This window comes from Narcine bancroftii, chromosome 1 (genome assembly GCF_036971445.1).
Source record: "Narcine bancroftii isolate sNarBan1 chromosome 1, sNarBan1.hap1, whole genome shotgun sequence".
NCBI lineage: Eukaryota > Metazoa > Chordata > Chondrichthyes > Torpediniformes > Narcinidae > Narcine > Narcine bancroftii.
This window is the reverse complement of record NC_091469.1, coordinates 317,399,117-317,423,184: the sequence shown is the minus strand read 5'-3', so window position 1 is coordinate 317,423,184 and position 24,068 is coordinate 317,399,117. Positions and strand designations below refer to the sequence as shown.

General features: G+C 44.1%; 1 protein-coding gene and 1 long non-coding RNA gene across 6 annotated transcripts in view; one reads left to right on the top strand and one right to left on the bottom strand.

Moving 5' to 3' along the window:
* znrf2b (zinc and ring finger 2b) overlaps nt 1-24,068 on the top strand; it is a 225,397-nt gene that overhangs the window by 150,254 nt on the left and 51,075 nt on the right. For 3 of the 5 annotated variants that reach the window (XR_011347460.1, XR_011347464.1, XM_069906546.1), the window contains exon 3: nt 9,315-9,379. The exons of the other annotated variants lie outside the window; for them this stretch is intronic. Coding sequence is in view for 1 of the 3 variants with exons in the window: in XM_069906546.1 (XP_069762647.1) it covers nt 9,315-9,373 (59 nt within the window). In the remaining 2 variants the exon portion in view is untranslated. The remainder of the gene's footprint in view (nt 1-9,314; nt 9,380-24,068) is intronic. 5 annotated transcript variants of the gene reach the window in all.
* Nucleotides 17,568-24,068, bottom strand: part of LOC138747399 (uncharacterized) — a 39,866-nt gene continuing 33,365 nt past the window's right edge. The window contains exon 3 of the long non-coding RNA XR_011347477.1: nt 17,568-18,383. This is a non-coding gene — a long non-coding RNA (uncharacterized lncRNA). The remainder of the gene's footprint in view (nt 18,384-24,068) is intronic.

Below are 24,068 nucleotides of genomic sequence, written 5' to 3'. Positions count from 1 at the left end.
TAATAAACTGGTGAAAACTTACAACTTTGTGATCCAGATCCTTTGGTAGTTTCTGAGCAATTTTTGTTTTTTGGCATCATGCCAGATATTTTCTGTTCATGGAATGATTGCACCTGGCTACTGTAACCTCAAAATTATCACTGAGGTCTGGGTGAGACTTGGCCCACTGCTGTGGAAATGTTCTTACTTTATTTCGGGTGACCATGTAGCAATCTTGCTTCTGTTCATGTATCCATTCTGCAACGTGATTTTCCAACTCTGGCCAATGAATTATTCCTTTTCTCATTGAACATTGCCTTTTGGTATTTTTCTTTAAGCCTCTTCTTTCTTCCTCCAATCTCTTACTGACTTCTCATGTGCATCAAATTTTCTTGCAGAAGTGCAGTTGTTGGTTTTCTTGGTCATTTCTCTCACTTTGTACTTAAAACTCGCTTCATACTTTTGTCATGAGTTGTGTTGTGTTGATGGACCCTCCATGATAACAATCACCTCCAGCCAATGCCCAGCAGATCAATCCGCGTGATCCTTGTGGGTCCATTTAGATGCCAGAAAATATGCTGGATTTACCATAAAATCCTTAAAATGAGGCTGAAAATGAGGTTGACCTATTAACCCAAAATATATGGTATCTTTGTCTCCTATGGACGCTGAAAGGCAGGCTGAGTTCCTCCAGCATTTTAGTGTGTTTTTACTCCAATCACAGTGTCTGCAGGCTTTCCTGTTTCACTGTTTTACTGTGAAATTTCACAATTCAATTTGTTGCTTTTCATGAGTTTCATTGTTCTATAGTTATCACCGCAAGAGGCAATTTGTATACAAGATCTTTCAAACAATATGTGAATAGCTTCATAGTTTTCTGCAGAAAATATCATGATTACTTTTTCAAATTCTTTCTTTTGCTACAAAAGTTAATAATTGGGTGTACAAGCATTTATTTTAAGTTGGATGTCAAAAGCTGGGTTGGCATCGTAAACATGGAAGCAGGTGAAAGCTTCCATATTTAGCGTTGAGATTGAAAGAGACAAAATAGATTGCTCTGAGCATTCTCTCTGTAGGAACCCCTCAGTGAGGAGCAAAGTTAACCATCTGATCTGGAGGTGAAAATCCACTGGGCCAAAATAGATACATTTCTTGTGGAAATAGATATGATTGGGACGAGACTGTTAGTGGTGTTAGGTTTATGAGTTCAGTATCTCAGCTGAAATCTACGAGGAAGTATGTGAGAGATTGGCTTTTCTTTGGGTCCTGGTGCAGCATGTTGAATCGTAGGTGTTCATCTAATTTAAGACTTGCTGATATGTCAGACAACTTCCCATAAAGCTAAATAGGAACAGAAACCTGTACTTCTATAGTGTAGCAAAATATACCCAATAAACTTCCTGCTGGAGTCAACCTAACCTGCAGCACTACCAGTTGAGAAAATGGGCTGAAAAATGGCAGATGGAATTTAATGCTTCATTAAATGTTCCATTTTGGAAGGACAAGCCAAGAAAGGACGTACACATTGAATGGTTGGGCACTGAGGAGTGCGATAAAACAGAGGGATCTGGGAATACAAATATGTAATTCCCTGAAAGTGGCATTACAAGTGGATAGGGTTGTAAAGAGAGCTTCTGACGTATTGGCCTTCATAAATCAAAGTATTGAGTATTGGACTTGGGATGTTCTGGTAAAGTTGTACAAGATATTGGTGAGGCCCAATTTGGAGTATTGCGTGCAATTTTTGATCACCGAACTACAGGGAAGATATCAATAAGATAGAAAGAGTGCAAAGAAGATTGACTAGGATGTTGCCCGGACTTCAGGTTAAACAGGTTAGGTCTTTATTGCCTGGATGTTGTCTGGACTTCAGGTTAAAAAGGTTAGGTCTTTATTGCCTGGAGCGTAGAAGAATGAGGGGAGATTTGATGGAGTTATTTAAAATTAAGAGGAGGATGGACAGAGTATATGTGGATAGGTTTTTTTCCATTGAGGGTAGGAGAGATACAAACCAGAGGACAGGGGTTAAGGGTAAAAGGGGAAAAGTTTCGGGGGAACATGAGGATGAATTTCTTCACACAGAGAGTGGTGGGAGTGTGGAACGAACTGTCATCTGAAGTAGTGAATGCGGGCTCATTTTTAACACTTAAGAGGAATTTGGACAGGCACGTGGGTAGGAGAGGGATGGAGAGCTATGGACTAGGTGCAGGTCAGTGGGACTAGGCAAAAAAAATGGTTTGGCACAGACTAGAAGGGCCGAAGGGGCCTGTTTCTATGCTTCTATGGTTCTATGTGAAGCTGTTCAACCTGTGACCGCCATATTTCAGAACCAAGTCACCCCATTCTACCCCGAGCTGTAGTAGGCCTTAAATACACATGTGCAAGTTGCATGTTACTGTTGACTTAGTTGTTATTGAAGCACTCATCCTCGATAAAAAGCCCTTCACCAACCAGCCCCTGCCATATCACACTGACAATAAAAGCATGGGAAATATAAGCTACTTTCTTGTACCCCAGAAGCCATTATCTAAGCAAAGACAAAGATGAATGAATGATGAAATTCATCATCACCTTTCCTCCAGGTGCTCTATTTTCCTCCAAAATATAAGGGTTGAGGGTTTATTGGTGTATTCAGGCAGCATGGACTCGCGGGCCGGAAGGGCCCATTGCTGGATATCTAAATTTAAATTTTTCACACCAGCACACTTGTGGCCAAATGAGGAAAGGGTGTTTGAGGATGAAGATGTGAAACTCAGCACAAAATCCATCCCTGCCTTTCATGGACTACCTCAAACCACTGGAAAGATCCCACCAGTGGCTCTCTCCAAGTCCACAGTAAGGATTTGCAAATCAATGTCAGCTTTCTGTCCCAGGCCAACATCCCCATAGCCTAGGACAGGTCCTGCAGCCCATCCTGACCATGCTGAGGCAAAAACACTGGACAATAAAGACTTTGCTTCCTGCATACTTTTGCGTGTACCTTGTGGATTTTGGGCTGCTGATCACGGAAGGCATCTTAAAATTTTAGAATCACCTACTGATTTTTAGATGTAACCTATTTTTGTGATTTCCTGTCATATTTTAAGTCTGCTTCAAGCAAACAAAACCATGAAGTGAAACAGTAAGTAACAAATCTCAAAATTCTGTGGACCCCATGGTTGAAGTAGAAACACAAGATACTGGAGAAGCTCAGCAGGTCAAACCGTGTCTTTTATATAGCCAAGGTAAAGATACCGAACCGATGTTTCGGGCTTGAGCCCTTCATCAAGGTACGAGAGAATGTTGGTAGGCGTCCGAACAAAAGAGTGGGAAGGGATGGCAAAGACAGGAGAAGATAGGTGGAGGAAGGAGGGAGGGGATAGCAGTGATGAGGGGGAGGGGGATGGCTGGGTAAGTGGAGGAACTGGAAAGGGGGGCAGGGAAACAAGCAGTAAAGGCAGTAAAGTCAAGGTTAATTAAATCTAGAGGGTTCCCAGATGGAAAATAAGGTGCGGGTGGTCAGGTTGGAATAGTACATAAGGGCCATGGACAGAAATGTGAGTGTGGGAGTGCCACCCAGAATTGAAACGGTTGGCCACTGCGAGGTCAGTGTGGTTGTAAACAGAGTGAAGGTGCTGGGCAAAGTGATCTCCCAGTCTGCGACCGATCTCTCCGATGTAGAGAAGGCCAGAAAGGGAGCACCGGATCTAGTAAATGAGTCCTTCAGTTGAAAGGCCTGTTTGGAGCCCCAGACCGTGGTGAGGAAGGAAGTGTGGGTGGAAATGTTGCACCTTTGGTATGTCCTCATTGTTTTGCTGAGACATAACAATGGACAATGAAGATTTTGAAGTGCAACATGTCATTGAAAATTCATCTTCTGCAGTCACCCTTGGACTTCTTCCCTGCTGATCTTGGTGCAATCAATGATGAAAGGTTTCACTGGGGAAATTGCGACCATGGCACCTAGAATCCATCAATGCTGGCTGACTATTGTTGGACACTGACATGAGAGGCATCAGATGCTGCGTACAAATCAGTGGCAGACTATTTTATGTCTGTTGAACTTACATAATATGTCAGCATCATTATGCAATTAAACATGCTAAATTCAATAATGTTTCTCTAACTTCCTACGTGATACAGCAAATCTGAAATTATCTTTGTGTTCAGCTTGAAGTTGTCTATCATAATCCCCAATTTGTTTTCAGGAAGCAAACCTTTTGAAAAAAAATTGTTTTCCAGTGTAATTAAACTAGATTGGCGCCATAGGGGAAGCCATATCATTCCACTTCCATTCAGAGCCCTTGAGTTGGGCAAAAAGAGGAAATGAATCAAGAATATTCTCAAAGCCTTCTTGAAGCAAGGGAAGATCTCCGCCGACTCTTGAAGAATTTTCGTCCCATGGTAGCTGAAGGAAGAGAAAAAGCATTTGGAATGGTATTCAGGACCATGAGTCTGGGCATCAGGGCCTCACAGAGCCTAGTGTGTGCAGAACACTCTAAATTTGCCTTTGAGGCCACTTCATCCCCTCTTGCTGGAAATCTGTCAGCTTCTCAGGATCTCAAGGGATCCACTCCAGTTAAAAGAAGAATATCTATCAAGGGCTCTGCGTAGAAATGTCGATAGCGAAAATCTGGAGGGCTCAGCAGACCAGGCTGCATCTGCAGTGGCAAAAAGATGGCCAATGTGTTGGGTGAAAACACTGAATCTTGGCCCAATCAGAAATGTCCCTTTGGCTTCACAATTATTGCCTGACCCTCTGTTCGTCCAGCATCTTTTCATCCAATTTCCATCTTGTGTCTCTGAAGAGTTAGAGCAGATGACCAAAGCAACATTACGAGTTCTCATGAGTATCTTCACAGCAAAAAAAAAATGAGGGAAGTCAAAGGCTTTATTGATCAGAAGACCCAGACATGCCTCCACACGCTGCTGGCTCACATCCAAGGCAGGTGTGAGGGAGGAGAGTAGGGCTCTCGGCCTTTATTAGGGGAATCTCATGGGGAGGGGCTACAGGTACAGAAGGCCAGGCCCAGTGAGGACATGCACGCAGGACCGCGTTCTGCCATAGTGCCTGCAAAGTTCTGCCATCGTGGAAGTGAATGGAAGTTGATTGTGGGTGAGGATGCAGGAAAAGTGGTTTAGGAAATGGAATGACCAACCAAATGTGTTTTGGACCAGTCAGATCTATGGATGGATGTCTTTGTTCTCTTTGGACATGAATGAATGAGGGTTTATTGTCTTATACAGAAGTACAGTGTGCACATGAAAGTCTTACTTACTGCTGCTTCCCGGTTACATAAAACAAACAACCACAAATTAAATAGAATGAAGACCACAAAGATCATTATAAAAGGAGGAGAAAAGAAAATAAGAACATTTATATTCACAGTATAAATAATAAATATTTATGATTCTAATGAAGGGGAACAGCCAACTGTCCCTTCACTTATTAGTGCTACAGTGGACATAAGGACTTGGAGTTAAGGTGGATTCTCAAATTTGCAAACTAGACACGTCTTTAAGTTAAGTTTTGTTTGTCCTCATTCATCCTTGTATTTAACCACGTTTTAATTAAAAGTTCCATAGATGTTCACAGGAACAATGTGCGCCAGAATCCATTTTGGTTGATTAAAGCAGAAGGCAATCTCGACCCTGAAATAAACATACCTAATCTTACACAACACATTCAGCCCATCGATACTGATTCCCTTAAGTCCCAGTCATCACCTTCTTCCCCTCTAACCTGGGGGTCGGCAAAGTGGTCTATATTGGTCCCTGGGGGTGGGGGAAGGATTGATGGGACTCTCCAAGGGGTCAATAAATGTCCAGGCTATAGAAATTTATTATCGATAATATTTAGTTATTTATTTTTTACATGCTTGGGGGGGGGGTCGATGAGAGATCAAGGAATCCACGAAGAGGTCGATGGTTTCGACCCCTCCTCCAACCTCTTCTGCCTCCTGTGCCCATCAAACTTCCTCTTGAATTGTCTGCCACTCAAGTACATCCGGGGTAACTTACAATGGCCAACAGTGCCTTGTTAGCCCTACCAGCACACCTTTAGGATGTGACAGGAAAAGAAAGCGCTGGGGGAAACTTGTGCAGTCACCGGGCGAGCATGCAGCAGCATGGAATTTGGGTTGCTGGAGACGTGGGTCAGCAGCACTAATGACCACGTCAGTGTGCTGCAGAGTGAGCGGAGGACTGGACAGCATCTTGTGCTTCATCTGTGCATTTTGATTGATGCTTTTAAATGTTATTTTCCCTCTGGGCCAAGGGTAGATGATATAATAAAGTACCTCATTCATAATGGCTTTATCCACGGATGAAATGAAGGTGCGGGAAAGTGCATCCATTTTGGCGTCTGCTTGTATCGTGATTTCTGAGCCTTGTTGAATATTGATTGAGTGACCTTTACTTTGGTGTAATGGATATGCTGCAGGTCATCTGACCAGTATGGTGCAATTGACACAGCTTGCTTTATTCTGGGCTTTCTTTTAAATCCTCTGCACGGCAGACTGAGCTTTGACAATCAAAATGACCTCATAAAACAATAACCGCTGTGTAATCCAAAATCTTTCTGCAGTTCTATTCTTTTTTTTGTGCGGGCTATCATTTGGATAACAATACTTTTTTTGTGAAAGGTAATATCGATTTAAGTATTGTTTAACTAATTTTAAATAATGACTCTATTTTAGGTTTACTAATGATGATGTCCTTACACTATTTTAACTGAACTTTTTCCTTGGGCCACTACATTTTGCACTTATGTTTCATTTGACATTACCTGTTCTGTTAAAGTACGGGTTAACTTGCCTGGATAGTACGCCCAGTAAAGTTTTTCACTGTATCTCCGTACACATGACAATAAATAATCAATTTAATCATTATGTTATCCTGGGGTCGCTGAGGTTATAGCTCTAGGTCACACATGTCAAACTCTGGCCCGCGGGCCAAATTTGGCCCACGATATAATTATATTTGGCCCGCAAGATCATATTAAATATATATTAGAGTTGGCCCGCTGGCCGCCGCGCCAGTATAGCGCATGCACACTGAAGGTGAAAATGAAGATGCCGGAGGTGTGGAAGGATCTCAGAGTCCCGAATCCCGGGGATCGGAGCGCCACACTCAGCCCGCCCGGCTTCCAGACACACAGACGCGGCTGGAGTTGGGGACCATCCTCGCTGGGTCTGCGCTTCAGCGGCAACGCTGGACCAAATGTCTCGTTGGCGATGCCTTCCCCCTCGCTCCGTGCGCGGCGGACCCTGCCTCCCGCTCCTTTTGTTGGAGACGAGCCCGGCGCCGTGAGATCGCAGTTTAATCCCTCTCCAACCATGGGAGGGGGGTGGGAGCAACGCGCTCTTCTCAGCCAATTCCTCCACCGCCCCAGACGCCGACGTTTCAACAGGGGGTTCGGGTGTCTTCATCAGGCGACTGACCTGTTGGTCTAAGACAAGGGGAGAGCGTACAAACTCCACACAGACAGCACCTGAACTCGGGTGAACGTGGAGCTGCGACCCCACATTCCACATCAGGACTGTGTGTAAGATTGGGAGCAGTGAGACGGAAGCTTATTTTGTTCCTGTGATTTAAGCCTTTCTTGGGGTGGGGGAGGGTCCTTCTCTGACCACTTGCCTAACAATTAACCTAATCAGATGTGGAGTTACCACAATACAACAGTTCTCAACCTTTTTCTTTCCACTTGTGTCCCTGTGCCATTGGTGCTCTGTGATTAGTAAGGGATTGCTTAAGGTGGTCTGTGGGTGGGAACAAAAAGTTTGAAGACCACTGCTTTAATCATCCCTCATTGACTCGTCAAGTGCACGGTTGCAGACGCTAAAGGAAATGGGCCAATGACAATGACAATGAAAGAGTTTATCCAAAACTATTATTAAACATTTATTTTAATAAGAAAAAGTTTAACATTACATATGTTGAAAGAAGAGAAAACATGCAGATGTTGTTGAAAATTTTCAATAAATGTTTAGTTCGGTCCTCGACTTAGTCCAAGTTTTTAATTTTGGCCCTCCGTGAATTTGAGTTTGACACCCCTGCTCTAGGTTGAAAGAAGACTCACACACCAAGGGAGTGTAATCAACACTGGCTTTATTGGGCTGAAGCCCTGCCTTTGAAAGGCAGCCAGCCATGTCACCACCGGGGCGTGGCTTGAGCAAGGCTAGATGCTGATTGGCTGTCCTGGATGTATGAGCCGGGAAATCCACTGGCGGTGATTGGTCGATTCGACCGCTATTCCTGCAGCCAGTGGGAGCGGGCGTCTCTTCCCGCGTGCTGTCTGCCCGATCGTTGTGCTCGACAGCTGTTTGCTGTGTCGGCCCGTGGCTGCTACAGTGTTGCATTAAAAAGAACTTTCCCCCTTGTCTTATTTTGAGACAAAACCTTTAAGTGATACTTTTCTCTCAGGGCTCCCACTCAGCTCAGTCACCACCACACTCTGCAGTGTTGACCCTAGAGATAAGCATTGTGTGCCATTTTGATGGGGCTCATAAATTTCTATTAACAGGGAGCTAACATCCCCTGAGTAATTTGGGCAATGCAAAATAAATTATTCTGCGGGATCCATGCCGGGCAATATTCATGAATGAGAATCTAGAATAGACTGAGTAAAGACCAACTCAGAACTGTACAGCACAGGAACATGCCCTCAGACCATGTGTCTGCACCAAACATGATGCCCAAGTTAAAGCAACAGATCTGCTGCTTGCATGTGATACACATCCCTTAAGTCCCTGCATACTCCTGTATCAATGCAGAAGCCTCATAAATGCTACTCTAGCATCTGTTTCCATCATTATTCCTGCAGGATGATGCTTGTCAGAGGACTAGGACGAAATAGGCTTTCCTGTGAGACAAGCAGAGCTGGGACTTTTCACTTTGGAGCATAGAAGGATGAGAGGAGACTTGGTAGAGGTCTACAAGATTACGAGAGGCATAGATAGGGTGGACAGCCAGCCCAGGGCAGGGTCAGCAAACACCACAGGACGTATACAAAGTGAAGGGAGGAAAGTTTAGGGGAGACATCAGAGGTTAGGTTTTTTAACACAGATTGAGTTGTGGGTGCCTGGAATGCCTTGCTGGGGATGGTGATGGAGGCTGAAACAATGGGGGCATTTAAGAGATTCTTGGACAGGCAAATGGATGGAATAAAAATAGAGGGTTATGGGGTAGGGAGGGTTTAGTACAATTTTTAAGGAATATATGGGTCAGCACAACATCGAGTGCCAAATGGCCTGTACTGTGCTGTAATGTTCTAGGTTCTAAGTTAGCCTTGAATCCATGTCTTGTATTTCATTTAAATTTTGAACCCTTTATGTTATTGCTTAAAAATATTTCAGCTGAAGATCAACGTACAGCTTTTAGGAAACATGAACTATCTAAAGGCTTGTCTTTTTGAATCTATGTAAGTATGCTACGGCTTTTGTAATCCGTAGGTTGTGGGGATTACTAGTAACACGAGCATTAATTCTCACCAAAAGTGGGTGGACTAAACTTTTCCCCAAAGAATCAACAATGCTCATGTGACTAAATGCGATCTTTTGGGGGTTTTTTTTGAACATTTTATTTATAATAAGCACGTGCATAGATACAGTTTTCATATATCAAAATAGTATGAAAAGGAAATTATTAATACATGTAAAATTTATATAGAAAAACAGAAAAACTATGCATATATAGATATATATTAAAAAAAACACACTAATGGACGAAAAGAATAAGAATGCATATTAATGTGGATTGCTCTTGGAAACATTTGAAGATCTCACATAAAAACATTCCCACAAAAAGATAATTAATTAAGAGAAGACTTCATGAAACAGGAGGAATCAGAGGAATTATTTATAAATTTAAGCTTACTATACGGGCTCCAAATCTGTTAAAAAAAATTTAATATTTACCTCTCAGGTTATACGTAATTTTTTTTCTTACAAAATACAACTTCGAACTTCATCATCCTAATGTTAAATATACATCAGATTTTTAAGTAACACTGACACCTTTTCAAGGGTTAATTTAGCAAATTTTAATTGAGAATCTGATAAATCTAATTTAGGAATTATATTTCCAAAATTTCCCATCAGGATTTAACAGAAAAACAACACCAGTTACTTGATCCTTTGGATAAAATTGATGTTTTATCAGGCTAGAAGTAATTAGTGTTAACTCTGTTAAAATATGATATTAGTCGTGAATATCTTTTAGGAGACTGTCACATTGTGTGCTTCTGCTGAGGGAATGCCCTTCAATCCTTGACTAGGCTTTTCCAAAACTGTTTAGAGCTGTGGATTGTTCTTCTATAAGTGATATCTAAAGGACATATTCCAAAAACAAATCAGTCCTGTGAGGCAACATTTTTATTCACTGAGGCCTATTTTTAAATCTGGGTTCTCTGTGCTTGGAGAGAGTGCAAATGCACGAGGCTAATGATGTACGGAGACTGCTGGGTGCGATTGATCTCACTTAGCATGAAATTCTATCCTGCAGAAAAAGTCTCAACAAGTGAACACCCAAATGATGAATCAGGTCTTAAATGAAGGGAAGAAGGCCTTCTCTGACATTCACTGCGTAGGTTTGCTCTCGCAATCTGCCCAAATGATGAATCAGGTCTTAAATGCAGGAAGAAGGCCTTCTCTGCTATTTGCCGCATGGGCTTCCTCTTGCATTCTGTCCAAATGATGAATCAGGTCTTAAATGAAGGAATGAAGGCCTTCTCTGGCATTCACCGCATGGGCTTCCTCTCACATTCTGCCCAAATGATGAATCAGGTCTTAAATGAAGGGTCGAAGGCCTTCTGGCATTCGCCATGTGGGTTTCCTCTCACTCTGATTTCCTCTCGCGCTCCAAAGACATATGGAGTTAGGAGGTCAAGTGAGTTTATTTGGGCAGTGCGGTCTCGTGGGCCAGAAGGGCCTGTTACTGTGCTGCATCTAAATTACATGGAGTGCCAGACATCAATCTTCCTCAAGATAGATTCTTTGTACTGATATTCACTCTCAGTAATTACCTCCCTTTGGCCCCATCATAACCCTGGGATGTCCACAAATATTTTGGAGTTGTTGTCATAAGAGTAAACGGGAAGGTACCAAGATGGCCAATTAAGACTGTGGAAATGCCTCAAAGACCACCTACGTAACTTGCCGTTGGTGCCTGCCTTTGGAGATGCTGATTGAGGGATGAATGCACTCCATGACACCCAGAGGTGGCACTGAACTGTCAGCCTGGGGAATGTGTTCCAGTGCTGAGCCGAGCTCTGGTCTCCTTGGCCTTCTGATTCAGCAGGGAAGGACCGACTACTGAATAATCAAAGGGAATCATGAGGACAAAGGCACCAGGTTCATGATGTTCTTAATGTTTGTTTCATCTGTTATTAAAAGGCAAACCTCGGAAGAATTTTGGTTTGAACTGAAGGTATCTGAGCTTTAATTGGGGCGGCGCGGTCAGCGTAGAGGTTAGCGCAAGTCTGTTTCAGCACCAGCGCCAGCGATCGGGACCGGGGGTTCAAATCCTGCGCTGTCTGTAAGGAGTTTGTACGTTCTCTCCATATCTTCATGGGCTTTCTCCAGGAACACCGGTTTTCTCCCACTGTCTGAAACGTACCAGGGGTGTACTGTCTTCCACTTCCTTCAACCTTCTAAGCCACAGGGCCAGATTCGGTTGTTTCCCCCAGGTAGGCTGCCCTCCCAACATTACTCAGGCTGGAGTGGCTTGGCTTTATTTTGGTTTCCTTTTGTTTATTGCTGGTTCCCATCAATTGAGTCACTCTACTCATAGTCCCTTGCTGCAGATAATTGCCAAGTGTTTAATCCTATTCTCACGTAACCAACTGTGAAATTGGTTTAATTGGTTAATGATTCTGATCTGTTAGTTCAAATGAGCCAAGCTCTCAGGGTCACTGCTCATGTTGCAGAACAAATGTGAGGAGCCCAGGGCTTGTCTCGGTCACCAATTTTACAACCGAAGTAGAACTCATAGGCTTTCTTAATATGTGCAGTCATGCTGCGTCACTGAGCCTTAAGCGTTTACTCGCCACAAATGTAACAGAAGTACACTCACTATGCTATTGGCTGAAGAACAGTTAGCACAATGCCTTTACAGCGCCAATGATCGGGACCGGACATGGGTTTGAATTTCACACTGTCATCAAGGAGTTTGTACATTCTCCCTGTGTCTGCATGGGTTTCCTCCCACCCTTCAAAAATGTACCGAGGGTGTAGGTTAATAGGGTGAAAATTGGGCAGCACGGACTTGTAGAGCCAAATTGGCCTGTTACAGTGTGTTGTTTTTTAAAAATCAACATGCATCAAATCTATAATCAATGTAATGCACAGCATCTGTATATGTGAGCTGTTTTTATAGCCTGCCTGCATCTACCCTAAGCATAGTGCCTGCACTGAGTGGATTCCCAGGAATGCTTGGACTGACCAAAACTGCTTGCTTTGTGGGCAGTTTTCTCGTAAAATATGACAGGAAATCACAGAAATTGGATATATCTAAAAAATGGCACGTGATTGGAAATTTTTAAGGTGGTTTTTGTGATCAGCAGCCTAGAATCCATAAAATACACCCAAAAGTGTTCAGGAAGCAAATTTTTTGTTGACCAATCTTATTTAACCACTAGGAAGAGCCAGGGTAGTGGCTGGATATCCTATGGTAACTCATCTCCAGACACCTTTAAGGTCTTTCCACTAGCCATGGGTCAAGAAAATGATTTAAAAAATACTTGAATTAGAAAAAAAATTAAGGATGTTGGAAATCTGAAATAAGAACCGAATATGCTGTAAATTCTCGTGAGGTAAGGAAGCACTGTGGAAAAATAAATGGAGTTCACTTCTGGAAAGGCGAGTACAAAAAGATCAATGAAGACATAAAGAAGTTGCAAACTAATGCAGATAGGTTGACTGTCTAAATATGTGGGAAATGGATTATAACTAAGTAAAATGTGACATTATCCATTTTGACAGAAACACATATATTGTCTGAACGGGGAGGGGATGCAGAGTTCTACAATGCAGCAGAATCCATGCACATCTTGGGGAAAGACTAGCAGGGAGTTATTTCTGAACGCAAGCAGAACCTTACTGTTCATTAGGAGGGGAATTGAGTGCAGAAGTAAGAAGGTTATACCTCAATTACATGGGGAATTGGTGAGACCAATCTAGAGCAGCCATTCTCAAACTTTTTTTCATTTATTTCCCCCCACCCACCCACCCACCCACCCACCCTGCCAATGACTCTGTTCAAAGTTTATGGGCCCCCTTCCCTGTGAAGCTATCAAGTTTTGCTTTCTTCCATACTCCTCTCCAATCGACTACATTAAAAAATATACTTGGTATGTGAGGTGAAAAGGAAACTTGAAGGTGCCGAGACCCCCCCCCCCCCCCCCATGAGAATGGCTGATCTGGACTACTGGCTTCCTTATTTAAGGAAGAAGGTTAATGCATCGGAACAAGCTGAGAGAAGGTTTACTGGACTGATATCTGGAATTCGGGGGTTCTCTTCCAAAGGTTTATTCTGACTCCCATTTAACACAGCGGTGATGACAATCAATGGTGTGAATCTCAATATGAAGAAATGATTTAGCCAATAGGGTTTATGCAGTGGGCACTTGAAGGGGGCAGGTTTCGTCAGCAAGACACTGAAGTGGCTGATGGAAGTAAATCAGTTGTGGGTGTCCTGGAAAACAAATCTCTCTCTCTGAAAACTGATGAGAATTTTCCCGGTTACCATTTACCTTTCAAGCACCAAAGCCTGGTGAACTTTATAAATGTTAAATTCTGGGCACAGTATAAGAATTGCCTGTAACCAGTGAACTTGGAGGAATGAGAAGTGAGATTGGACTGTGAATCAATGAACTTTTCTGAACTTACACACACATTACATACACATGCGCTTAGAATTAGAAGGGGGTTAAGTTAGGTTAGTTAAGTCAATAGTGATAAGTTAAAGTATGATTGTGTTTTCATGTTTAAAGATAATTAAAATCAATTTTTGTATAAGTCTGGGTGAATATTGCTGCTGGATTTTGGGGTCCTCTGGGCTCGTAACACACACAAAAGTTGAAATATATCGTGTATATTACATTTTTAATATATGATTTCAGGACAATTTCTCCAGGACAAACAAAGGAATTGTATGTCAGACGGGGTTTGGAGGTCAGCTCTCCTGAAATTTTCTGAGTGCCCAAACACTAAAGAGGCAGAAGTCAGATTAGCTTCTGAAAATGTGCTTTTATGAACAAATCATAAAATTAGCATTTGTAACAATAGCGCCCACGTCCTAAAATGTTACTTTTTATTATTTTCACTCCAACGAGAACTCGCAAGGTGCAGGGCCCTGCCTGTTGTCAGCCTCTCTCTCAGGGGCGGACACCTTGCTTGCTCTTCGCCCAGCTTCAGGGGATCAGAGGGCTTGCTCACCAATCGTCCTGTGTGCAGGCACTGATTGATGGCCCTGCACATCATTATCCTCAGCTATGATGTAACTGCACAACCATATTTTAGAAACAGATTTTTTAAAACCTTTTATTTCCTTCATCGATAATGCATTATTAGTTTTAACCTTAATCTCTAAGTGAAGAGGCTTTGGATGCTCTAATCTGGACCAGAAAACAATCTTGAGTAACTCAAGATTCAAGATTCAATTTATTGTCATGTAGTAAAATAGAGTCATATTACTTTTGCCTGCTGTAAGGCGGGCAGATTCGCCATCGGCAGAAATTGCCTGAAGTGCCTCTTACAGCCAGAGAAAGAGAAGCAAAAGAGAGTTTCCCCCTCCCCCAGAGTCATCGCATGTCCATAGATTCGCCTCCAGTGCTTCCTCAGCCTCCACAGCCACACCGAGTCCAGTCCAAACCATTGGCAGCCCCAGCTCCAGATCTGAACCTCTGACACAGTCAATGCTCACGGCACCCCCTCGCATCCCAGTTCCAACACCTGGCGCCCCTTCAGCCAGATTTGAGCCGGTCTCCAGCAGCCCGCAGCCCGGCGTGAGACCCCCTACAGCAGCCCAAAGCCTCTGTGGGTTTCTCAACTTGAGTCGCCACATGCGTGGGCCTTTCCACCACAGAGCCCCCTCACTGGTGCGCCGGCATGGCCATCATCCCTGCGGGTTGTTTCCTCTGCTTGTCTTTCTCAGACGGGGAAGGGGGCCATAGTCTCCACATCTTCTGGTTCCCTGTGCCAATTCTCAGTGGTCATGAAACAAAGCATCAATGGTTCGTATTGTTGCATAAATGCTGTCTGTCCTGCAGGGTCCCTAGTGAAGAGGACTGTGGTTGCCCTTCTGAGTCATGCCAGGTTTATTCGAGCTATAGTCGCCGTAGCAGGTTGTCAGAATTGGAAGGACAGTGATTTTTCAGCAGTCACTGGAGGGGGGGGGGGGTGGTGCCGTGGGATTGGCGTGTCGTGAACGTGGTTCCTCTGTTTAAAAATGGCTCCAGGTGTAGGCCCAGCAATTATCGACCAGTACATTTGACGTCGGTGGTGGGTAAACTAATGTAAAGTATTCTTAGAGATAATATGTATAAGTATCTAGAGAGGCAGGGACACCCAACGTGGGTTTGTGAGGGGAAGGTCATGTTTGACAAATCTTGTTGAATTTTTTGAGGAGGTGACTAGAAAGGTTGATCAGGGTAGAACAGTGGATGTTGTCTCTTTGGATTTCAGTAAGGCCTTCAATAAGGTTCCATGTGGAAGGTTGGTGAGGAAGATTCAGGGATTGGGGATTAATGTTGAGATAGTCAGATGGGTTCAACGGTGGGTGGAAGATAGGCACCAGAGAGCCATGGTGGATAACTGTCAGGATGGAGGCTGGTGAAAGCGATGTGCCTCAGGGATTGGTGTTGGGTCCCTTGTTGTTCATCATTTACATTAATGATTTGGATGATGGAGTGGTAAATTGGGTGAGTAAATATGCAGACGATACAAAAATAGGGGAAGTTGTGGATAGTGAGGAAGGTTTTTGGGGACTGCAGAAGGATTTGGACGGCTTAGAAGAATGGGCTAAAAGATGGCAGATGGAGTTTCATGTAAATAAGTATGAATTGCTTCATTTTGGGAAAAATAATCAGAACAGGACATATGCAGTGTAGGGGAGGGCGTTGAGGAATGCAGAGGAACAGAGGGATCTTGGAATAACGGTTCATCGTGCTTTGAAAGTGGATTCTCATGTAGATAGGGTGGTGAAGAAGGCTTTTGGTATGCTGGCCTTTATAAATCAAAGCATAGAATATAGGAGCTGGGAGGTGACGATGAGACTGTTCAAGGCATTGGTGAGGCCAAGTTTAGAATATTGTGTGCAGTTCTGGTCCCCAAATTATAGGAAGGATATCAATAAGGTAGAGAGGGTGCAGAGATGATTTACTAAAATGTTGCCTGGATTGCAGTATCTAGAATACAAAGAAAGATTAAATAGACCGGGTCTTTATTCATTGGAGCGTAGAGGTTGAGAGGGGATTTGATAGAGGTATTTAAAATTATGAGGTGGATAGATAGAGTAGATATGAATAGACTCTTCCCCTTGAGGGTAGGTGAGATTGGAATGAGGGGGTCATAAGTTAAGGATTAGGGAGCAAAACTTTAGAGGTAACATGAGAGGGGGCTTCTTCACTCAGAGAGTGATGGCTGAGTGGAATGACCTTCCAGAAGAGGTAGTTGCAGCAGGGTCAATGTTGTCATTTAAGAGAAAGTTGGATGAGTGCATGGATGTGAGGGGATTGGAGGTTTATGGGCAGGGAGCAGGTAAGTAGAACTAGAGGAGATCATTTAAATCGGTGCAGATTAGAGGGGCTGAGATGGCCTGTTTCCATACTATAGTTATATGGTTATATGAATTTTGAGGTTTGGATGTCAGGCTGGGTGACTGCTACAGGTTTTCATGCCTTCAAGGATGATGTGAACCACATCATATCAGTATTAGTACTGGCCTTGCATTCTGACTTTATTTCGCTTGTGTCTTCATCACAGCTCTGCAAGGTTTTCCTGGTTGCATTTGTACTTTGAATCCAATTGTGTCCATTGACTACATTTATGTGTGCCAGTTATTAACGTCTGCTTTATTTAGTCATTCATTGAGCGTGACTGCTGCAGGGTTCAAATGAGCACTGTTCACAGTGAAAGTGGAAGTGGACTGTTATTCATGATGTTAGACTCTGCCAAGATAGATAGACTGTACAATCACACCAGGCCTTTTCACACCGCAGTGTAAAATGGAGATTCCCGGGAAATTTTTCTGGGAACCCTCGGGTGAACTTTTCCCGGAAACCCTCCTGTGAACCTGCGGTGTGAAAAGGTCATCTCGGGAATTTTAAACGGGGAAATTTTCCCAGGAACCCTCCTGTGAACCTGCGGTGTGAAAACGTCAGCCGGGAATTTTAAACGGGGTAATTTTCCTGAATGACCCTCTCCCTGCGATGTGAAAAGGCAAGTGTCCAAACAGGAAGCTTCGTGATGTCAGCGCTTGCGTGCTGCGTCATGTAGGCACTAAAATTAAAAGGTACTTATTGCCCGACAAAACCAGCCGGTTTGGCCAGTCACGATGGCAGCACAATGCGGGATGAATGGCTGCCATCATTAACCTTAAAATTCCTCACCTAGCTGCATTTCCCAGAGCCGTTCCAGCTGCGTGAGGGATCACGGGAAACAAAGTTGGCCATTCATCCCGCATTGTGCTGCTGTCGCAACGGGCCACTTGATGGAGGGAGGGAGCGGGCAAGTGACCAACCTACCAACGGCTGGGGGTGTAAGGAGAGGGCAGGCGACCAACCAACCTACCAATGGCTGGGGCGGAGGGAGCGGGCAAGCGAGAGACCGATTGGAGAGAGGGAACAGCCGAGCGATGAATGGGAAGGGGAGCCAGGAACTTACTTTTCATCCTGTGTGCGTAATGCATCATCAGCTGGGGGCGGGACTCCCCCTAAATGCCAGGGAGGGCAAATTCTTGGGAATTTCTCTGGGACAAAGTAGGGTCATCACTTGCCTGTAGTGTTAAAACACCAAGTGTAACGTATGTTAAAAACAGTTCTATTTTTATGATGCAGTTTGAATAAGTAGCAACCAATAGTCAAATTGAATGATAGGATTAAATGAGACCATGCAATATTTTGTGAGGAAGGTTGCACTAGTGAACAAAATGGAATTCCAATTCTTCTTCCTCCATGTAAGAGATATAAGGACCACTGTGCCTTGCAATGTGGCACCAGTTGGAATGGGTTGTTAGGAATGGATGTAACAACCACCCACTTACTCCTCAGGAAGTCTCTGATTTTTCCACGCGAATTGTTAAACATAGATGCCTGGATTGGGGCTCCCCTCTGTTGCTGAACCTCTCATGGGTTTCAACAATGGAACTCTGTCTCTCTTGTCCACTTCTTGTTGAGTTTGGAGACCTTATTGATTTTGACAGGGCTTCTAGGATTTAAAAGCAGAGAGAAAGGTAAATATTATTTTTTCAATTTGTTAGTTGTTTTTAATCATTTCTTGTGCTTTCTGTGTTTATGGCTCAATGCTAATGATCGAGTCAAGCAGCAGGGAACCAGGCCCTTCAGCCCATCATCCACACCAACCAGAATGTCCAACCTTTGTTTGACCCAACTGCTTGTGATTGGCCGTTATCCCTTCAAAACCTTTCCTGTCCATCTGTCTGTCCAAATGTTTATCTGCTTTAAGAGTCCTCATATCTCTCAAAGCCCAGGCAGGCCCACTGGCTGCATCAATGTCACATCCCGACAAGAAGGTCTCTACCGCATAGCGAGGTTGTCCACCTGACCCAACATCAGTTAGGGCCATCGAGTTCAGCAGTTGATGACAAAGGGGTTGAAAAAACAGATAGCAGTTGATTGGGAAATCAACATTTGAAGACTAAGGAGGGAGCAGTGATCGTCGGAGTGGGCTGTCAGAGCAGTAATGCTTCGGTGAGAACAGGTAAGAGGAGAGGGCTAGTAGGAGTTGAAGTCAGAAAGGGCCACCCTATTCAAGGAACAAAAAGGATTCAGCAGGAAGGCATAGGTAAGAGCAGATTTTGTAGATTTCATTTATTTTGTTCATCTAGTCATAGACAGTGGGAATGGCAGCCCAGGCAAGGAAATTCTCCACTTGCAGAATGTGGGTCATTAGGGAAGCCAGCAGGATCCCTGATGACTTCAGGTGCGAGAAGTGCATCCAGCTGTAGCTCCTGACAAACTGAGTTAAGGACCTGGAGCTGGAGTTGGGAGGCTGAGGGGGGGGATAGACGGGAGTTACAGGGACACTATCACACCTAGGAGGCAGGAGGAGGGTAGATGGGTGACAGTCAGGAGAGGGAAAGCGAACAGGCAGGCAGTGCAGGGCATCCCTGTGCACGTCCTCATCAATAACAAGTATCCCAGTTTGGATACTGTTGGGTGGGGGACAAATGACCAGGGACAAGACATGGAAGTCAGGTCTCTGGCACAGAGTCCGGTCCTGTGGCTAAAAAGGGAGAAGAGATGAGCTGTAGTGATAGTGGATTCCATAGTTAAGGGAACAAATAAGAGGTTCTGTGGAGGAGATCGAGTATCCCGGATGGTCTGTTGCCTCCCTGGTGCCAGGGTTCGAGATATCTCAGATTGAGTTCATGGCATTCTCAGGAGGGAGGGAGAGCAGCCAAATGTTGTGGTCCATATAGGGGCAAATAACATGGGTAGGAAGGGTGAGGTGGTCCTGCAAAGAAAGTTCAGGGAGTTAGGTGCCAGGTTGAAGGTCAGGACCTCCAGAGTAGTGATCTCATGATTTCTGCCCATGCCACGTGCTAGTGAGGTTAGAAATAGGAGGATAATGAAGCTTAACACGTGGCTAAAGCCATGGTGCAGGAAGGAGGGCTTCAGGTTTCTGGATCATTGGGCTCTTCCAGGGAAGGTGGGCCCTGTTCCAATGAGACAGTTTGCAGCTGAACTGGAGGGGGACTAATATCCTTGTGGGAAGGTTTGTTGGTGCTGCTCTGGTGTGTTTAAACGAGATTTGCAGGGGGATGGTAAACAGTGTGCCAAACCAAATAGAGGAGAGAAAAGATTATTTGAAAATTGCGTGCACCATTAGAAATCAATGGGTTGAACGTGGTGGAAATATTCTCAAAGCAAGGAGTATTTTAGGGAAGGGAAATGAGCTTAGAGCGTGAATTGGCACGTGGAATTATGGCATTGTGGCTATTAGTTAAACTAGGTTGCAGGACGGGCAGGACTGGCAGCTCAATGTTCCAGGCTTCCATTACTTTAGACACGATAGAACGGGGTGGGGGGGGGGGGGGCGATGAAAGGGGGAGGAGTGGCATTGCTCATCAGTGAAAATATCACAGCTGTGCTCAGGCAGGAAAGACAAGAGGGCTGGACTACTGAGGCTATACAGGTGAAGCTGAAGAACTGGAAAGGTATCACCACACTCATGGGATTGTATTATAGATTACCCAATAGTCAATGGGAATTGGAGGAGCAGATCTGTAGAGAGATAGCAGGAAGCTGCAGGAAATACAAGGTTGTGAAAGTAGGAGATTTTAATTTTCTACATATTGACTGGGACTCCCATATTGTAAAAGGGCTGGATGACTTGGAGTTTGTTAAATGTGTTCAGGAAAGTTTTCTAAATCAATATATAGAGGTAGCAACTAGAGAGATGCAATACTGGATCTCCTTTTAGGGATCGAGACAGGATAGGTGACAGAAGTATGTGTAGATGAACATTTTGAGTCCAGTGATCATAATGCCATTAGTTCCAAGTTAATTATGGAGAAGGATAGGTCTGGCCTCAGGATGAGATTCTAAATTGGAGAAAGGCCAATTTTGAGGAAATGAGAAAGGATGTAGAATGTGTGGATTGGGAGAAGTTCTTTTCGGGCAAGAATGTGTGAGGTAAGAGGAGGGCCTCCAAAGGTGAAATTTTGAGAGCAAAGAGTTTGTATGTTCCTATCAAGATCAAAGACGTTTAGCAGGCATGGGGAACCTTGATTTTCGAGGGATATTGTGGACCTGGTTCAGAAGAAGAGAGAGGTGTATAACAGGTACAGGCAACATGGATCAAATGAGGTACTTGAGGAGTATAAAAAATGCAAGAAATACCTCAAGAAAGAAATAAGATAGGGTAAAAGAAGACATAAGGTTCCTTTAGGAGATAATAAGAAGGAGAATCCTAAGGTTTTTCTACAGGTATATTAAGAGCAAAAGGATAGTAAGGGATAAAATTGGTCCCCTTGAGTGTTCAGCTTTGTCTGGAGCCAAAAGTGGTGGGGAAGATCTTAAATCTTTTTTTTTCATTCACTCAGAAAAAGAGCACAGAGTTGTGGGAAGTAAGGAAAACAAGCAGCGAGGTCATGAGCATACACAGATTAAAGGGGAGGAGGTGCTTGCTGTCTTAAAGCAAATAAGGACAGATAAATCCCTGGGGCCTGACAAGGTATTCCTTCGGACCTTGATGGAGGCTAGTGTGGAAATTGCAGGGGCTCTGGCAGAAATATTTAAAATGTCCTTAGCTACGGATGCGGTGCCGGCTCCAAATGTAACACTGGAAACTATAGGCCGATAAGCCTGACATCAGTAGTAGGTAAATTATTGGAAGGTGTTCTAAAAGATTGGATATCCAAGTATTTGGATAGCCATGGACTGATTAGGGATAGTCAACATGGCTTTGTGTGTGGTAGGTCATGTTAAATCAATCTTACCAAGTTTTTTGAGGAGGTTACCAGGAAAGTTGCAAAGGAAAGGCTGTGGATGTTGTCTAGATGGACTTTAGTCAGGCCTTTATCAAGGTCCTACATAGAAGGTTATTCAGGAAGCTACAGGCACTAGGTATCCATGGTGAAGAAGTGAATTGGATTCCACATTGGCTGGACAGGAGAAGCCAGAGAGTAGTGGTGGTTGATGCTTCTCAGACTGGAGGCCTGTGACTAGTGGTGTGCCTCAGGGATCAGTGCTGGGACCATTGATGTTTATTGTCCATATCAATGATCTGGATGATAAAGTGGTAAAATTGATTAATAAATTTGCAGATGACACTAAGATTGGAGCTGTTATGGACAGTGAGGAAGGTTTTCAAAGCTTGCAGAGGGATCTAGACCAACTGGAAAAATGGGCTGAAAAATGGTAGATGGAGTTTAATGCAGACAAGTGTGAGGTGTTGCATTTTGGACGGACAAACCAAGAAAGGACATGCACGGTAAATGGTAGGGCACTGAGGAATGTGGTAGAACAGAGGGATCTGGGAATACAGATACATAATTCCTGAAAGTGGTGTCACAGGTGGATAGGGTTGTAAAGAGATCTTTTGGCATATTGGCCTTCATAAATCAAAGTATTGAGTACAGGAATTGGGGTTGTTATGTTTCAGTTATATAAGATGTTGGTGAGGCCAAATTTGGAGTATTGTGTGCAGTTTTGGTCACCTAACTACAGGAAAGATATCAATAAGATAGAAAGGGTGCAGAAAAGATTTACTAGGATGTTGCCTAGTCTTCAGGAAATGAGTTACAGGGAAATGTTAAACAGGTTAGGACTTTATCCTTGGAATGTAGAAGGATGAGCGGAGATTTGATTGAAGTATTTAAAATTATGAGGGGGATAGACAGAGTAAATGTAGGTAGACTTTTTCCACTGAGGGTAGGTGAGATACAAACCAGAGGATGGGTTAAGAATGAAAGGGGAAATGCTTAGAGGGAACATGAAGGGGAACTTCCTCCCACAGAGAGTGGTGGGAGTGTGGAGTAAGGTATTTTAAATTATGAGGGGGATAAACAGAGTAAATGTAGGGAGGCTTTTTCTACTGAGGGTGATGAATAGCATGAACAGGAATGTGTTGAGTACACGATCCTGCGTTGTGCCAGTACTCAGTGCGACAGTTCTCAATGTTTTTCTACCAACCGCACAGTCTGTGTTCTGTCCGTTAGGAAGTTCAGGATCCAATTACAGAGCTGCGTGTTGAGTCCCAGGGTGTTGACAGCTTCTCCACCAGTCTTTGGTATTAAACACCAAGCAGATGAATGTCAGCTTGATGTATGAGGTGCAATTCTCCTGGTGGATCAAGACGGAGTGGAGGGACAAGGCTGTAGCATCATCAATGAAACAATTCTGTCTGTAGGCTAGTTAAAATGGGTCCAGCATCTCTGGGAGGTGTGTTTTGTTGTGTTCCATCATCAGATGCTTGAAGCATTTCCTAATCATCGAGGTCAGTGGCACAGGACGTTAATCACAGGGGCCTTTTACCGTCACCCTCTTTGGTATCAGGACAATAGTGCCTGTCTTGAACCCTACGGGAATGATGGACTACTGCAGTAAGGTGTTGAAGATGTCCATGAAGACCTCCATCAGCTGGTCTGCACCATCCTTCAGTACCCGACCAGGTATGTTGTCTGGTCCTGCTGCCTTGTGTGGCTTCACCTTGGATAGGGTTCTCCTCACCTCAGCCGCGGCTATGCAGGGCACATGGAACTTTCTTTGACATCAGCCTATTCTTCTCATTAAACTGTGCATAGAAGATGTTCATTCTTCTTTCACTTGCATGGTTGACTTGTGATCTGTTACGGTCATAATCCCTTGCCACGTGCCTCATGTCACCAGTGTCACACAGCTGTCCATGGATCTTCTGTGTATACCCCCTGCTTTGCCTTCTGGATTGCATGGGAGAGTTCAGCCCTGGCTGATCTTAGTTCCAGCCAACACCCTGTCCTGAAGACAGCATCCTGAGCCCTGAGGAGAGCTCTGCACCCAACCGTGGTTTCTGGTTAGCCCTGGTTGAGAAGCATTTGTTCTCGGTGACATCCTCAATGCACTTTCTGATATAGCCAGTCCCTGAGCTCATGTTTATGTGACTATTGTAGCTCCAATCCATGGTCTCAAAGCAGTCCTGTAGCGCTTCCATTTCTTCACCCCATCCCCTCCCCCTTCTCTCTGGCCCTGACCTGATCTCCCAGCAAACTGACTTTGTTTGTTTGTCAGCAGTTTGTATGTCGGGGTTGGCACGATAGATAAGTGATCTGAGTTAATGGTGCGTCCAAGGCTGCACCCCACCCCCATCTTGGTTGCTCGGACCATGTATCTATTGTGCTAACCCTGGCATCAAACTCCTTCATGCTTTCACCCTCATTAGCTGAGGGAG